This window comes from Engystomops pustulosus, chromosome 3 (assembly GCF_040894005.1).
Source record: "Engystomops pustulosus chromosome 3, aEngPut4.maternal, whole genome shotgun sequence".
In the NCBI taxonomy this organism is placed as follows: domain Eukaryota; kingdom Metazoa; phylum Chordata; class Amphibia; order Anura; family Leptodactylidae; genus Engystomops; species Engystomops pustulosus.
Genome location: NC_092413.1, coordinates 117,346,249 through 117,364,249, shown reverse-complemented (window position 1 = coordinate 117,364,249; position 18,001 = coordinate 117,346,249). Strand labels below are relative to the sequence as shown.

Here is an 18,001-nt window from a genome sequence, read left to right as displayed (position 1 = left end):
CTGAAAGAAAAAGAGAAAAATACATAGGATCAGTCTCACATTTCCTTGTGTTACATGTTTTTTTTCCCCAGATCTCTTTTTGAAACATTTGTTACAAATGACTCAAAAATGTTGCCCAAATGTTTTAAGTATGATTTGGTCTGGAGTTTTTCTTGCCAAAAAATGGAGCAAATTGTAGACATTTGCAACATTTAGAACATCTGGATTAGAAGATAAATATGTGTTACTGACCATAAACAAATGTCAGGCGGTTTCAGTGAACATTTCAAAAAGTCCCCAAAAAGTGCAATGCGCCAAAAAAAGTAAGAAAGATAAAAACATTACTGCTCATTGGGGGTCATTTATCTTTAACAGTGACTGTGTAAATGTTGTGGATAGATGAGAGTAGACCATCAGTACCACTTGTGACCAGTCTAATATTGGGGAAAATGATCAAAACATGACAACAATAATAAATATTTTATTCATATAGGACTATCCATTTTCTTTAAGCCAACAAAGTGACACAGCCATAATAAACATCTGTAAAATGAAAAAAATCTCATCAGTTTTAACGCTATTGCATAAAGACTTGTATATAAAGTGAACTCCTAAATGTTTTTAATGACATGATACGCATATGTGATATACAATTATGTAATGGTTAATGCCACCAAGAGCAACTGGAAATCTGTCTTCCTATATGTTGTCTTAGTTTCCACAAAAGTAATTAGGTTTCATTGAAAATTGGATTGCAGAACAAAATGGTATTTGTATTGTTTTATCAGTGATCTGGTAAAATGGAGAGAGGTGTCTCTGTACCAAGTAATTGCAAAGTTTGTCCAAGACAAAGACTACAAACAAGACATAATTATGATTTTATAATGGACAAGATCACCCCCGCAGTTCATGATCTGGTCCTTTGCTCATCTGTTTATGATGTTGTGATGAATTGGTCTTAACTTTTTTGGGACATGCATTTAAACAATGATATTTAAAGCATTAATGCACAAATGTGTCACATATATCCAAGAAATCCTAGAATCCTTAGACTTTAAGAAAACTGGAAGAATTTCTTAGAATGAGGCAGTTTTACGGCAACAAGACTCTAGACATTACAGACAAATTTCGGATAATGCACTCATCTTTCTGATCCCACACATAAGAGCACTATTTATTATATAGGGGGTGTGCACAGAACAGAATGTAGGTAGGCAAATTTCCATGTGCCAGGTGGACATCAGAGACCTGCACATCTGGTCCATTCTACACGAAGCATGTAGATAAAGAATGTCTCTTCAAAAGGACTTGTCCTGGGCCACTATATTGACACATGCTCAGAATATATCAGTATCAGGTCAGCAGGGCTCTAACAGTTAAATCCAGCACTGATTCAGCGGTACTGGTGCTTTCCCTTCACTTCACTGGGCTGTTAAGTCACAATTATCAGTCACATGGCCTGTTATAAGTGACCACCTGATTTTTAGGGGTGCTGTACAAAAAAATATGAGACATTGCCATACATGTGCATAAAACCAGCATTTGGATTAAAGGTACCTATTGAAACTGTATATCTTATCTTCCTAGGAACAAAAGTGCAAGCTACACACTTACTATGGATCACCATACTGACAGCACTCACATTCATTTGACTTTGTATCGCTTAATAGTTTTTGGCTACGGTGCTAAAGACACTACAAAATTGACTTATTTGATTAATGTGAATGCTTGCTCCAATTTTAGCAAGGCATTTGGAATTGAAGGCATAGATTGAAAATCCTTTCTGACAAGCAACATACAAAATCATGGAATATTTCAGTGTTAAACGTCTCAGCATTCAGTGAACGTTGAACAAAGTTGCCTGCATGTTCTAGTTGCATTGTTCACAGATATAAGGCTTTTAGAAACCAATGATGTGTGCAAAACCTGTACTGTAAATATAATATTAGGATAGGGTTAACTCTCAGAAAAGAGAGGCTATGTGCTTCATTTGCATTGCTCATGATCCGTAAATTCATCCATTTCCATGTCAGAATCAAAGAGCGAGTGTCCTGTAAAATCAGTATCTGGTGTTTGAGAAATGCTGTTTTCTGTCCCCTCATCATCAAAAGTCCCCGTCCTTGAATAAAAACTAAAGTCTTGCAGGGGAGTATGTGTCTTGCTGTCTTCGCCACTGTCATCGGTTTCATAAAGAGAGTTGTCATTGTCATCGTGCCACTCTGGCCAGAATTTCCTTCTTATTCTTTCACAGTACATGGCAAGGTTAATGAGTTCCCCTACAAGAGAGAATAATGCCATAAGGTTGGGTAAAAAGCAATGAAACTGCATCAGCGTTGTATCCTTCAAAACCCATTGGGGCACATTTATCACAGATCATATGAATGAAAACAGGCATACCAGCTTGGATTTTTGCACAATTCCCGGCGCACATTATTCTATGCCAGGTCGGACTTGGCGTAGAAAGAGCTCCGGCCATGCAACGCTTCTCTGCCACCGTCCGGATTTATCAGGGGTCAAAGCCTCCTGATAGATGTAGCCAGCCTCAGAGGGCGGGGGCCTTGCAATTAGCGCCAGTGTATAACAAATGTGCCCCATTGTATTTTTCTCCCTAGTGTTATACATATACATTCAATTAAAGCATAACTAAATATCTAATTTATTAATTTTGTTCATTAATATTTAGTGCAGGTGGCTGAGTGGGTAGCACTTCTGCCTTGGAGTCCTGGGTTCTAGTCCCACCCAGGTCAACATCTGCAAAGAGTTTGTATGTTCTCTCCGTGTTTGCGTGGGTTTCCTCCAGGTACTCTGGTTTCCTCTCGCACTTCAAAAAAACATACCGGTAGTTTGTTTAGATTGTGAGCCCCATGGGGACAGGGACCAATTTGGCTATCTTTGTGCAGCGCTGCGTAATCTGTGAGCGCTATATAAATAAATAATAATTATTATTGTAATGGCAAACTTTGTATTATACTTTACTAAAGGAAAATGCATCTTTTAACTGTTGATCTTACCTCATTACAACATTGTGTGTGTGTGTCTGGTGCACTGGTGAATAAGATCTCTTCAATGAACACAGAGCAGCCCCTCCCCTCTGCTATAGGGCACTGCTGTAGCAGGCTTCTGTTTGAATACTACAGCACTTACTCAGAGGAGAGGTACTGTGCAGCAGTACATTGACAAGATTTCACACCTTGAGTGCTCCAAATCCAGCTTCAATCCTGGAATATAAATGCATTTTCACAGTCCCACAGTCATGCTGCTACAAACACAGACACAAAGATAAGGTTACACAACTTAACGGCATCTGTAGTTTTACATGGTCAAAACTGATAACAGATTCCCATTATATTCTCCAGGTCTGTAAAAAGTTAAGAGGGTGTTCCCATTTCTGAAAATTAATGTTATTGTTTGAATAATGAAAAGTTAAACAATTTTCCAATATACTTTCTGTATCCATTCCTTATGGCTTTGTAGATCTCTGCTTGCTGTTATTCTTTAGGAAGCCTGTATGTTTACTACCAGTGAATAGAAATCTGACCATAGTCACACAGGTGCATGGCTTGTTAGTATCATAGAGACTAATCAGAGCTGTGCACTTTAACGAGCTGTGCACCTGTGTGACCATGGTCAGATTTCTGTTCACTGGAAATAAACAATGAAGCTTTCTATAGCAGGACAGCAAGCAGAGATCTAAAAATCCTTGTGGAAGTGATACAGAAAGTATATTGGAAAATTGTATTTTCATTATTCAAACACTAACATTTATTTGCTGAAATGGGAATACCACTTTAAACATTAGCCTCCTCTCCTAATCTGCCTGGACTTCAGAACAGTTTTAAAGGGAACCTGTCAGCATAATAAACCACCGACAGTATGTTGTCAAGCAGCTGAACACCTTCCAGATCATGTTTCTTTCATGACCCAGTATGGTGGCATCATCCAGAAATCTACATTGAAGTGAGATGCAAGCTGCAAGTGAGATGGTTGTATAAAGTCAAAGAAGCAGAGATTTTAACACTGAAATCAAGCTCTCTTTTCCTCAGAAAGCCCCCTTCATTGTAATTGATGGTTCTACATCCAGAGACATCACTAACCAGATCTTCTGAAGTTCGATGCATGATGTCAATCACAGGAGGAGGAGGCGTTCAGAGTTCCCCCACCTTGACTGCAGTGTTAAACTCTCCACCTCTTTGACTTTATACAACCAATTTTCAGCTTACTTGAAAGTTTATTTTCAGGACGATGCCACCACACATGAAGGTGTTACGCTACCTGACAATTTGCTGGTAGCGGTTTATTAGGTCAATTGCTGATGACAGGTTCTCTTTAAGATACACTGATTACTGTGAAGGAAAAAAGATTCTTTGTTTAACCCCTAGGCGCACCACGACGTTATACTACGTCCCCGGGGCTAGATGCTTAGCGCACCGGGACGTAGTATAACGTCTAGCTTCTGGGACCGGCTCACGAACGGAGCCGGTACCAGAAGCAGCGGCTGTCAGCTGTCTATCACAGCTGACACCGCGCTGTAACACCCGCGATCGGAGCCGGCTCCGATCGCGGGTGTTAACCCCTTACACGCCGCGGTCAAGCATGACCGCAGCGTGTAAGGGTGTTCCTGCTGTGGATCGGATCCCCCGTGCCGCTTACCGGGGGATCCGATCCTCTTCCGGGCAGCTCCGAGGACTGGCATGTGCCCCGGAGCTGCCCGGTCTCCATGGCAGCCAGACCCCTTCCGGGTCTGACTGCAAACTGTCTGAGCATGCGCAAGCTTGCTCAGACAGTTTACACTGCTCTACAATAAAATAGTATTGTAGAGCAGTGTATTGAACTTAAACCAGTGATCAGAGCATCACTGGTTTAAGTTCAAGTATGTATAAGTAAAAAAAAATGCAAAAACAGTTAACACTACACATTATAATAAATAAAAAATAAATACATAAAATATAAGCCCCTAAAATGTCACTTTCCCATAAAAAACTTAATAAAGTATAAAAAACATAAAAACACAAAAAAAACCTGCATATTTGGTATTGCCGCGTCCGTAACAATCTGCATAATAAAACAGAATTGTTACTGGACCCGCACGGTAAACGCCGGAGGAAAAAAACGCAAAAAACTTTCCGAAAAAAGATAATTTTTAATTAATACCCTATAAAAAATGCTCTAAAAAGTGATTTTAAAAATTTTATGCACTCTAAAATAAGCCCACTAAAAAGAACAACTGTTCTCGCAAAAAATAAGCCCCTAACCAGATTTGTCAGCCAAAAAATAAAAAAGTTATGCATATGAAAAGATGGTGATGCTAAAATGAATAAGATTTTCTCCAAATTAGTTTTTATTCAGTACAATTGAATAAAATACACAAAACCCCCACATATTTGGTATCCCTGCGTCCGTAACAATCTGTATAATAAAACAGAATTGTTATTAGATCCGCAAAGTGAACCCCGTAAAAAACAACCTAAAAAAACTCTCTCTGAAAAAGATGATTTTTTATTAATGCCCTTTAAAAATGCTCTAAAAAAAGTGATTTTAAAAAGTTACGCAATCTAAAATAAGACCACTAAAAAGAGCTATCATTCTTGCAAAAAATAAGCCCTTAAACAGATTTGTGAGGTGAAAAATAAAAAAGTTATACATATGAAAGACGGTGATGCTAAAATTAACAACAATTTTGCCAAATTACTTTTTATTCAGTAAAAATGGTAAAAAATAAAAAATATATATAAATGAAGTATTTTCATAATCGTGGCGACCCATAGAATAAAAATAATATACTATTTTTATGGTATGGTTAACGGCCAAATAAAAAACACATAAAAATTTTCCTAAAAATTGATGATTTTCATTTCCTCCACCAACAAAGAGTTAATTAAATCTCACCAATTAGCTGTAGATGCCCCAAAATTAAGTACCAGAAAAGTGCATCTCATGTGGCAAAAGAAATAAGCCCCTATAGGTCCTCATTAAAAAAAAGAAAAAAATTATAGCCTGTACAATGTGACATAGCAAATCTGATTTGGATGGCGCCTCCTTCCCTTCTATGCCCGGCCGTGTGCCCATACAGAAGTTACCACCACATATAGAGTATCCGTGTACTCGGGAGAAATTGGGTATCAAACTTTGTGGAGCCTTTTTTAATTTAATCCATTTTAAATGTTTAATTTTCCACCCAAAATGAGTGTATTGTGAAAAAATATTACAATTTGCAGACTGCACCTACATTTTGTTTTAACCCCTATAAAACACGTAAAGGGTTAACAAACTTCTTAAAAGTAGTTTTTCATATGTTGAGGGGTGTAGTTTCCACAATGGGGTAATTTACGAGTCTTGCTATTATTTAGGCCTCTCAGTGTCAATTAGAAGTTGATCAGGTCCATCTAAGTACGGGTTTTGGCGATTTTACAAAAAATGTGAAAAATGTAACTAAATTCTGAGCCTCATAACATTCTAGTAAAATATGTGGAATCTTAAAAAACCATGCCAACATAAAGCAGACATTTGGGAAATGTAAGTTATGAATTTATTTGGGTGCTATGACTGTCTGCATCAAAAGTAGAGAATTTAGAACGTTGAAAATAAAGAATTTTTCAAAATTTTTGCCAAATTTTGTTTTTTTTCATAACTAAACGCAAAAGATTTCATCCAAATTTTTAAACTAATTTGAAGTACAATGTGTCACGAGAAAACAATCTCAAAATCCCCTGGATATCTCATAGCGTTCCAAAGCTATAACCACTTATAGTGACACAGGTCAGATTTGAAAAATGGGACCGCGTCCTTAAGGCCAAAATAGGCTGTGTCCCCTAGGGGTTAATAAAGTTTATTATTGTTTACTTTTATCATCTGCAATATTCATTTCTGAAATCTGACTTTAAATGTAGTAAGACTTAATAAAATAACCTAATAACATACTACATGTGCATAGTTGTTCATTACATGGCTGCATATCAAATGGTTGTCTAAGAAGTTTCCAACTTTTATTTGAATAAAACACTAGATGGCAGTGTTCATTCTTAAAATGAATAAAAAGTGTTAGAATTGATTTACCACGGGCAGTGCATTGGTTTCACACCACATTAATTTTGTGTAAAAAGACAGTGGCAGAGTTCTTTGTAGTTCAAAAATAATTCAGGGATATTTTTCTTGGTTCTTCTTAAAAAAAAACACAAATTTTTTTCCTGAAAAGTTCCAGTTTATCTGGTAAGAACTAGGAACAAACATACTCATCCATTGTGCAGGAGAGATCAATCAAACTAAGAATTTGATATCTACATATAATACTGCCATGGATTTTAATGAGCCTTGAAAACAGGAATTCCTACAGTACAGTACCATAATGGGTAATCTGAAATCATCAATCCTTGTATACAACATACAGAATGCATCCGATGCATTGGTTTATACCTTTTAATAGTCTCTCAGGTCTCGTTCCTGGTAAGGTCCACATTGCCTGAGCCAAGTGTCCAAAGACAGTAGCATCTATAGTTGAAAACTTTGGTCCCATTAGGTACTTTTTATCACCTGTAGAAATAAGGTAGTTTTTCAGAAAAAGTTAGGTCAAGCTATAGAATAACAGATAATATATAATAGCAAATAACGGACAAAGCAACTTCACAACAGGTAGATGCTTATAACTAGTAATAGTTCATTTAAAGAAGTGAAGTGTAAAAGACATAGGTTCACATAAATAAATAGGTTATCTATGGAAATACTTAACCCCTTAAGGACCAGGCCCTTTTTCGCCTTTAATTTTCACTCCCCACCTTCAAAAATCTATAACTTTTTTATTTTTCCATGTAAAGAGCTGTGTATGGGCTTGTTTACTGCGTAACAAATTGCACTTCATAGTGGTACTTTTCAATATTCCATGCCGTATACTGGGAAGCGGGAAAAAAATTCTAAATGCAGTGAAAATGATGTAGAAACACATTTGCGCCATTTCTTGCGGGCTTGGATTTTACAGCTTTAACTGTGTGCCCAAAATGACATGTCTACTGCATTCATTGGGTCAATACGACCACGGGGGATACCAAATTTGCATAGGTTTTATAATGTTTTCATACATTTACAAAAATAAAAACCTCCTGTACAAAAAAAAATTCTTCATTTTGCCGTCTTCTGGTGCTAATAACTTTTTCATAGTTCGCTGTACGGAGCTGTGGGTGGTGTCATTTTTTGCGACTTTTGATGACATTTTCAATGCTTCTATTTTCAGGATTGTGTAACCATTTGATCACTTTTTATAGAATTTTTTATATTTTTAAAAATGGCAAAAAATGGCATTTGCGACTTCGGGCGCTATTTTCCGTTACAAGGTTAAACGCAGTGAAAAACCGTAATTATATTTTAATAGATCGGGCATTTTCGGATGCAGTGATACCTAATGTGTTTATGATTTTTACTGTTTATGACTTCTAGGGAAAGGGGGGTGATTTGAATTTTTAGGGGTTTTTTATATAATTTTTTTTTTTTTTTTACTTTTTTAATTTATTTTTTTTTACTATTTTTCAGACTCCCTGGGGTACTTTAACCCTAGGTTGTCTGATTGACCCTATCTGCCGGCGGCAATCAAAGGGTTAACACCCGCGATGAAGCAAACGCCCGGTGAGTATGAAGAGGTCTCAGCCCATGAGCCCTCTTCATACTCCTCCATGCTCAACAAGACGTAAGGGTACGTCTTATTGTGCTATGGGGTTAATAAATGTGATGTGATAGGTTGAGGAGTGCTACAACTGATTAACACCTTGTACTCAGAAAGCCAGAGAGTCAAATCAATGGACATAGATAGGTAAGATAGATAGCTGCTCCTAGCAGTTGATCTGCTCTGGCTTTTCACTGGAGTAATCAAAGAGGAGGATGATTACTCCCAGGTAAAGCCAGGAAGCCCAGGAGAGCTGGTTGACTGCTACCGTGCCTGCCTATGCTGGAGGATGGAATCTGTGAACTAAAGGACCGTGAGTCACACCAATTTATGTGGAATTTCTGTTTAGCTGAAGTGATTTATTTTGTTTTAAATGCTGTTTTGGAGAAAATAAAAACAGTGAACTTGGACTACTTCTGGAGTTGCCATTTCAGTTAATCCCTTAAAATAGATAGAAAGATAATAGTAGGTAAATATCAGACAATCAAATACTAAAGGCAGTTAGCAAAACACAGTAACAGAAGTCATCCATTGTTGGCTATATACCATATATATCATGTATAATCTAAAAGAATGTGTGCCTCACAACCTAGTCATATCCCTTAACCCAAAAAAGAAGTTACCACTGCTATGCATTGTTGATGAGTACACCTTAATGGGGCATTAAATATTTAACAGCTTGTCGTTCAGGCATGCTTGTTTCCGGGCAATAGACCAAGATAACCTTTATGTCAAACTTCAATACAAACACTGTCAGGGCTGCCTGAAAATGTACATTAAATGTTCATCTTAATGAAAGAGAAAATGAAATGTGTATTACACAGTACTGATCTGTTAAAACCATGACCAGGTGTATTACAGTATAGATGGGGGTTAATAAATTGATGTGTTATGTACTACTGTTTCAGATGCTGCATATTCTATCAGGCTAGGATCATTTAGTTGAAGAAACATTATAAATGTATATATAGAAATCAAAATGTGAACACAATGTATGATCACTTGATTTTTACAGAAATAATGTAATCTCCACTGATGAACATTATATATATATATATATATATATATATATATATATATATATATTTTTATATATATATATATATATTTATATATATATATATATATATATATATATACACACTAGTTTGCCCTCTCTGCCCATGACCTTCACGCCAGTGGGACGTGAAGGGGCATGAGGGGGGATGCGGCCAGCTGAGCGAAGGGCGCGGGGCAGCAGGGAGTGGGCCGGAATGGAGCATTATTGACCCAGCGCCAGCGCATTGCCTGGGAACGTCATAGACCAGGTTTCGAGCCGAAATTTTCACCCCGCGATTTCCAAAATCCACTTATTAAGCACCATATACAGAAGTCATTGAATGGTACTGCTGCTGTGGCAGTTGGAAGCTGAGCCATGATTGCTTGCTGTTCTGCCACAGGTCATTAATTCGAGCTCTGAGCTGTCATTGGTTACTATAAGCAATGAGTATACAACACTTATGTGTGAGGTAAGATGGATGTCTGAGGTAAAACTGTTTCAGTTGCCCATGGAAACCAATCAGAGATCAGCTGTAATTTATAAACAGCTGTGGACAATGAAACTTAAACTCTGATTGGTTGACATGGGCAACTAGAGCAGTTCTGCTCTCAGACACCTCTGATAAATCTCCGATAGAGACGGCCACTGAAAGAGACTGTCGGTGACAGACACGGTCACTGAAAGAAATTGCCGGTGACAGACACGGTCACTGAAAGAGACTGCCGACCACAGACACGGCCACGGAAAGAGACTGCCGGCAACAGACACGGTCACTGAAAGAGACTGACGGCAACAGACACGGTCACTGAAACAGACTGCCGGCAACAGACATGGTCACTGAAAGAGAATGCCATTGACAGACATAGTCACTGAAAGAAACTGCCATTGACAGACATTGTCACTGAAAGAGACTGCCGGCGACAGGCACGGTCACTGAAAGAGACTGCCGTCGACAGACACTGTCACTGAAAGAGACTGCTGACGACAGACACAGTCACTGAAAGAGACTGCCAACGACAGACAGGGTCACTGAAAGAGACTGCCGGCAACTGACATGACTGTCTATAGAGACAAATAGATACATATAAAATAGTTTTTGTTAAAATAGTTTTTGTTAACCCATTTTTACTATTCTGGGCAACACCTGGTACTACAGCTAGTATATATATATATATCCAAAAGGGAAACGGCTGCACTCCACTATAGTGAAAAAATGGTGTTTATTCCACCTCCAGCAACGTTTCAGCTGTGATACCAGTCTTTTGTTATGCCGGAATCACAGCTGAAACGTTGCTGGAGATGGAATAAACATAATTTTTTCACTATATTGAAGTGCTGCTGTTTTCTTTTTGGATATATATTGGACGGTTGGTGAGAGTGCAGGATAATAGCACCCATTCCTCGTCTTTATATAAGACTGTTTTCTTATTTTTACATATATATATATATATATGCAAAAAAGGAAGCAGCACATGTGCACCTATAGGGGCTTATTTGTTTTGCCACATGAGATGCACTTTTCTGGTACGTAATTTTGGGGAATCTATAGCTAATTGGTGAGATTTTATTAACTCTTTGTTGGTGGAGGAAATGAAAATCATCAATTTTTGGGAAAATTTTTATGTGTTTTTTTTTGGCCATTAACCATACCATAAAAATAGTGTACTATTTTTATTCTATGGGTCGCCACGATTACGAAAATACCTCATTTATATAGGTTTTTTATTTTTTCCCCATTTTTACTGAATAAGAAGTAATTTAGCAAAATGTTGTTAATTTTAGTATCACCATCTTTCATATGCATAATTTTTTTATTTTTCGCCACACAAATCTATTTAAGGGCTTATTTTTTGCGAGAAGGATTGTTCTTTTTAGTGGTCTTATTTTAGAGTGCATAACATTTTTTAAATCACTTTTTAGAGCATTTTTATAGGGTATTAATTTAAAATAATCTTTTTTGGAGCGTTTTTTGGGGTTTTTTTTTTACAGAATTCACTTTGCTGATCTAATAATGATTTTTTTTTATTACGCAGATTGATACGGTCGCAGCGATACCAAATGTGTGGGGGTTTTGTGTATTTTATTCAATAGTACTGAATAAAAACTAATTTGGAGAAAAGCTTGTTCATTTTAGCATCACCATCTTTTCATATGCATAACTTTTTTATTTTTCGGCTGACAAATTAGGGGCTTATTTTTTGCGAGATAAGTTGTTCTTTTTAGTGGGCTTATTTTAGAGTGCGGAAATTTTTTTATCACTTTTTAGAGCATTTTTTAAAAGATATTAATTAAAAATTATCTTTTTTTCATGCTTGACCGCGGCGTGTAAGGGGTTAACACCCGCGATCGGAGCTGACTCCAATTGCGGGTGTTAGAGCGGGGTGTCAGCTCGTGAGCCGGTGCCAGAAGCAGGACGTTATAGTGCGCGCTGGTGTGCTAAGCATCTAGCCACCGGGACGTACTATAACGTCCTGGTGCTCCTAGGGATTAAAAGATGCGATTTTGCTGCACAAGGCATACCATTGTTTTTCCTAAGCATGGCCAGGACTGGTATTTTATAGCACTGGTATTTTATTTTGCACCCATATAGGCACAAATCAATGTTAAATAGGATGAAAACATATCGAGTAAAATAATAAACTGGAAGAGGCCAATTTATTATATTTTGAGCCCTATTGCTAATTACCTGCACTTTGTATCTATGTACCGTATTTTCCGGGCCATTAGGCGCACCGGAATATAAGGCGCATCAGTCCGATGCGCCTTATATATGGAATAATTCCATATATAAGGCGCATCGGACTATAAGGTGCAGGGTCTGAGAACGTGGCGGAGGTCCGGGGGCGGAGCGGATACCCGACGAGAAGTGACGCGACGCGACCCGGAGACGAGACCCGACGAGACGCGGCGACGCGGAGAGGTGAACGGGGAAGGTGAGGGGGAGGTGGAGGATGGCAGCGGACCATACTTTCATAGGTCCCCGCTACCGGAGACAGCAGATCTCCAACGGGAACTGCAGACCGACGAGGCAGAAGTTGTTCGTGCCGCGTGGTCTGCAGTTCCCGCTGGAGATCTGCTGTCTCCGGTAGCGGGGACCTATGTAAGTAGGGTCCACTGCCCTCCTATAGGGCGCACCGGACTATAAGGCGCACTTTGGATTTCCAAGGAAATCCAAGGCTTTTATGTGCGCCTTATAGTCCGGAAAATACGGTAACTCACTACACGTTTTCAGTTTTACTGTAATACACAGCAGTTTTTTACACTTAAATATAGACTGTGAATTTGCTGTTTTTCTGTGTACAGAGGCCTTAATGAAGAGCCATTATATATCTGTTAATTAGAGATGAGCGAACATACTCGTCCGAGCTTGATGCTCGTTCGAGCATTAGCGTACTCGAAACTGCTCGTTGCTCGGACGAATACTTCGCCCGCTCGAGAAAATGGCATCTCCCGCCGTTTTGCTTTTTGGCGGCCAGAAACAGAGCCAATCACAAGCCAGGAGACTCTGCACTCCACCCAGCATGACGTGGTACCCTTACACGTCGATAGCAGTGGTTGGCTGGCCAGATCAGGTGACCCTGGAATAGACTAGCCCCTGCCTGCGCTGCTCGGATCATTCTGTGTCTGGATGCCGCTAGGGAGAGAGCTGCTGCTGGTCAGGGAAAGCGTTAGGCTGTTCTATTAGAATAGTGTTAGGCAGGAGTGATTCTACAAGAACCCAACAGCCCTTCTTAGGGCTACAATAACGTTATACATTTTTTTTTTTATTTGCAGCTAGTACCATATTGTGAGGAATTTGCAGGGGGACTTGCTACCGTTGTGTTTAGCTCTTAGTGACACACATATCCACCTCAAACACCAAAGTGGGACAATTTATTAGGGGTTTGATTTCAATTGGGCACAGTCTGCCAGTTTCTTTTTATTTTACGTTTATTTTTTCATAACTCAGCGTCATCTCATCTGGCATAGCAGTGTGCTTTCATACTTGGCTAGAAAATAGCCATAGGAGAATCCAAACGGCTTACTTACGCCTACAATAGCGTTATATATTTTATTTCTGGTTGATCTGCTGGTGGCTGGCCTTGCTGTAGTGCATCTACTACCATATTGTGAGGAATTTGTAGTGAGACTTGCGACCGTTGTGTTTAGCGCTTAGTGACGCACATATCCATCGCAAAGACCGAAGTGGGACAATTTATTAGGGGTTGGATTTCAATTAGGCACAGTCTGCCATTTACTTTTTATTTTACGTTTATTTTTTCATAACTCAGCGTCATCTCATCTGGCATAGCAGTGTGCTTTCATACTTGGCTAGAAAATAGCCATAGGAGAATCCAAACGGCTTACTTAGGCCTACAATAGCGTTATATATTTTATTTCTGGTTGATCTGCTGGTGGCTGTCCTTGCTGTAGTGCATCTACTACCATATTGTGAGGAATTTGTAGTGAGACTTGCGACCGTTGTGTTTAGCGCTTAGTGACGCACATATCCATCGCAAAGACCGAAGTGGGACAGTTTATTAGGGGTTTGATTTCAATTAGGCACAGTCTGCCAGTTTCTTTTTATTTTACGTTTATTTTTTTAATAACTCAGCGTCATCTCATCTGGCATAGCAGTGTGCTTTCATACTTGGCTAGAAAATAGCCATAGGAGAATCCAAACGGCTTACTTAGGCCTACAATAGCGTTATATATTTTATTTCTGGTTGATCTGCTGGTGGCTGTCCTTGCTGTAGTGCATCTACTACCATATTGTGAGGAATTTGTAGTGAGACTTGCGACCGTTGTGTTTAGCGCTTAGTGACGCACATATCCATCGCAAAGACTGAAGTGGGACAATTTATTAGGGGTTTGATTTCAATTAGGCACAGTCTGCCAGTTTCTTTTTATTTTACGTTTATTTTTTTAATAACTCAGCGTCATCTCATCTGGCATAGCAGTGTGCTTTCATACTTGGCTAGAAAATAGCCATAGGAGAATCCAAACGGCTTACTTAGGCCTACAATAGCGTTATATATTTTATTTCTGGTTGATCTGCTGGTGGCTGTCCTTGCTGTAGTGCATCTACTACCATATTGTGAGGAATTTGTAGTGAGACTTGCGACCGTTGTGTTTAGCGCTTAGTGACGCACATATCCATCGCAAAGACCGAAGTGGGACAATTTATTAGGGGTTGGATTTCAATTAGGCACAGTCTGCCATTTACTTTTTATTTTACGTTTATTTTTTCATAACTCAGCGTCATCTCATCTGGCATAGCAGTGTGCTTTCATACTTGGCTAGAAAATAGCCATAGGAGAATCCAAACGGCTTACTTAGGCCTACAATAGCGTTATATATATTTTATTTCTGGTTGATCTGTTGGTGGCTGTCCTTGCTGTAGTGCATCTACTACCATATTGTGAGGAATTTGTAGTGAGACTTGCGACCGTTGTGTTTAGCGCTTAGTAACGCACATATCCATCGCAAAGACCGAAGTGGGACAATTTATTAGGGGTTGGATTTCAATTAGGCACAGTCTGCCATTTACTTTTTATTTTACGTTTATTTTTTCATAACTCAGCGTCATCTCATCTGGCATAGCAGTGTGCTTTCATACTTGGCTAGAAAATAGCCATAGCAATAGGATAGCATCGTTTGGTTTTAAAAACTAAAAAACACCAAAAAAAAAACACAAAAAAAGTAAAAAAAAAATTAACTTTCATTTTCAAAATGTTTAACCCGAGGGCTAGGGGTAGAGGACGAAGGCGAGGACGTGGGCGTCCAACTACTGCAGGGGTCAGAGGCCGTGGTCCTGGGCGGGGTGAGACACCACCTGCTTATGAGGGAGCAGGGGAACGCCACAGAGCTACACTCCCTAGGTTCATGTCTGAAGTTACTGGGACTCGTGGTAGAGCACTGTTGAGGCCAGAACAGTGCGAACAGGTGATGTCGTGGATTGCCGACAATGCTTCGAGCAATTTGTCCACCAGTCAGTCTTCCACGCAGTCCACCCATGTCACCGAAATCGGCACTCCTCCAGCTCCTGCACCTCAGCCTCCTCCCCCCCAGTCTGCCCCCTCCCAGGAAAATTTGGCATTTGAACCGGCATACTCTGAGGAACTGTTTTCTGGACCCTTCCCACAGTCACAAACCACTTGTCCGGTTGCTGCTGAGAAATTTTCCGATGCCCAGGTTTTCCACCAGTCTGTGGGTGATGATGACCTTCTTGACGTAGTGGAAGAAGTGTGTAAAGAGGTGTCCGACGATGAGGAGACACGGTTGTCAGACAGTGGTGAAGTTGTTGTCAGGGCAGGAAGTCCGAGGGGGGAGCAGACTGAGGGATCGGAGGATGATGAGGTGACAGATCCAAGCTGGGTTGGGAGGCCGGGTGAACACAGTGCTTCTGAGACGGAGGAGAGTCCTCGACCAGAACAGGTTGGAAGAGGCAGTGGTGGGGCCAGACGGAGAGGCAGGGCCAGAGCAGGTGCATCAGCGCCAAATGTGTCACGTAGTGAAGCTCCCGTGGCGAGGGCTCCCGCGGCGAGGGCTAGATTTTCAGAAGTCTGGAGGTTCTTTAAGGAAACACCGGATGACCGACGGACTGTGGTGTGCAACCTTTGCCAAACCAGGATCAGCAGGGGTTCCACCACTACTAGCTTAACTACCACCAGTATGCGCAGGCATATGAATGCTAAACACCCCACTCAGTGGCACCAAGCCCGTTCACCTCCGGCCGTGCACACCACTGCTCCTTCCCCTGTGTCAGCTGATAGTCAGCCCCCTGCCCAGGACCCTGGCACAAAAACCCCATCGTCGCCTCCACGATCCTCCACAACATCCACCAGCGTTCAGCTCTCCATACCCCAGACGCTGGAGCGGAAAAGGAAATATGGTGCAACCCACCAGCACGCCTAAGCCCTTAATGTTCACATCTCCAGATTGCTTAGCCTGGAGATGCTGCCCTATAGGCTAGTAGAGACCGAGGCCTTTCGCAACCTCATGGCAGCGGCCGCCCCTCAGTATTCGGTCCCCAGCCGCCACTACTTTTCCCGATGTGCCGTCCCAGCCCTGCACCAGCACGTGTCAGACAACATCATCCGTGCCCTGACCAACGCCGTTTCTGACAAGGTCCACCTGACCACGGACACGTGGACGAGTGCTGCCGGGCAGGGCCACTATATATCGCTGACGGCACATTGGGTTAACTTGGTGGAGGCTGGGACCGAGTCTGACCCTGCGGCTGGTCATATACTGCCGACGCCGAGGATTGCGGGGCCTACCTCGGTCCAGGTCTTTCAGGCCTACTATGCCTCCTCCTCCTCCCACCCCTCCTCCACCTCCTCCTCCGAACTACCATCCGTGGGCATGGCGCCATCAGTCGCTAGCTCTAGGCACAGCAGCAGTGCCGTCGCTAAGCGACAGCAGGCGGTGCTCAAACTGCTGAGCCTAGGCGATAAAAGGCACACCGCCCAAGAACTATTACAGGGCATCACGGCGCAGACTGATCTGTGGCTGGCACCGCTGAACCTGAAGCCAGGCATGGTTGTGTGTGACAACGGCCGTAACCTGGTGGCGGCTCTGCAACTCGGCAGACTGACACATGTGCCATGCCTGGCCCATGTGTTAAATCTGATAGTTCAGCGTTTCCTCAAGACATACCCCAATCTGTGTGATTTGCTCACGAAGGTGCGCCGCATCTGTGCGCATTTCAGGAAGTCCAGCACAGATGCTGCCACTCTCAGGGCAGCGCAGCGCCGCCTCCAACTGCCCGCTCACCGACTGTTGTGCGACGTGCCCACGAGGTGGAATTCAACATTAACCATGTTATCCAGAGTTTACCAGCAGCGCAGAGCGATTGTAGACTGCCAGATGTCAACTTCCACCAGAACTGGTAGTCAGGTCAGTCAGCTTCCTCAAGTCTACAATGAGGAGTGGACGTGGATGTCTGATATCTGTCAGGTGCTGAGTAACTTCGAGGAGTCAACACAGATGGTCAGTGGCGATGCCGCCATCATCAGCCTCACCATCCCGCTGCTTGGCCTGTTGAAAAACTCTCTGATAAGCATGAAGTCGGAAGCTTTGCGCTCGTCACAAGAGACGGGGGAAGAAGATTCCCTTGTTGATAGCCAAAGCACCCTCAGGTCTGTTTCTCAGCGCATATCGGAGGAGGTGGAGGAGGATGAGGAGGAAGAGGAGGAGAATGTTGGCGAGACACAAGAGGGGACCATTGTTGAGTCCTTCACTGTTCAGCGTGTATGGGCAGAAGAAGAGGAGTTGGAGGAGTTGGAGGAGGAGGAAATGGACAGTCAGGCCAGTGAGGGGAGTGACTTCTTGCGCGTTGGTACTCTGGCGCA

The 18,001-nt window shown here is 41.3% G+C and overlaps 1 protein-coding gene across 1 annotated transcript in view; it reads right to left on the bottom strand.

Annotated features, from left to right (window-relative positions):
* Window positions 1-444: 444 nt before the first annotated feature.
* The window catches only part of FAXC (failed axon connections homolog, metaxin like GST domain containing), a 39,317-nt gene continuing 21,760 nt past the window's right edge, over window positions 445-18,001 (bottom strand). Inside the window, exons 5-6 of the mRNA XM_072141915.1 lie at window positions 7,390-7,506; window positions 445-2,255 (exon numbers count right to left, since the gene is read on the bottom strand). Coding sequence (XP_071998016.1) covers window positions 1,966-2,255; window positions 7,390-7,506 — 407 coding nt within the window. The 3' untranslated portion in view covers window positions 445-1,965. The remainder of the gene's footprint in view (window positions 2,256-7,389; window positions 7,507-18,001) is intronic.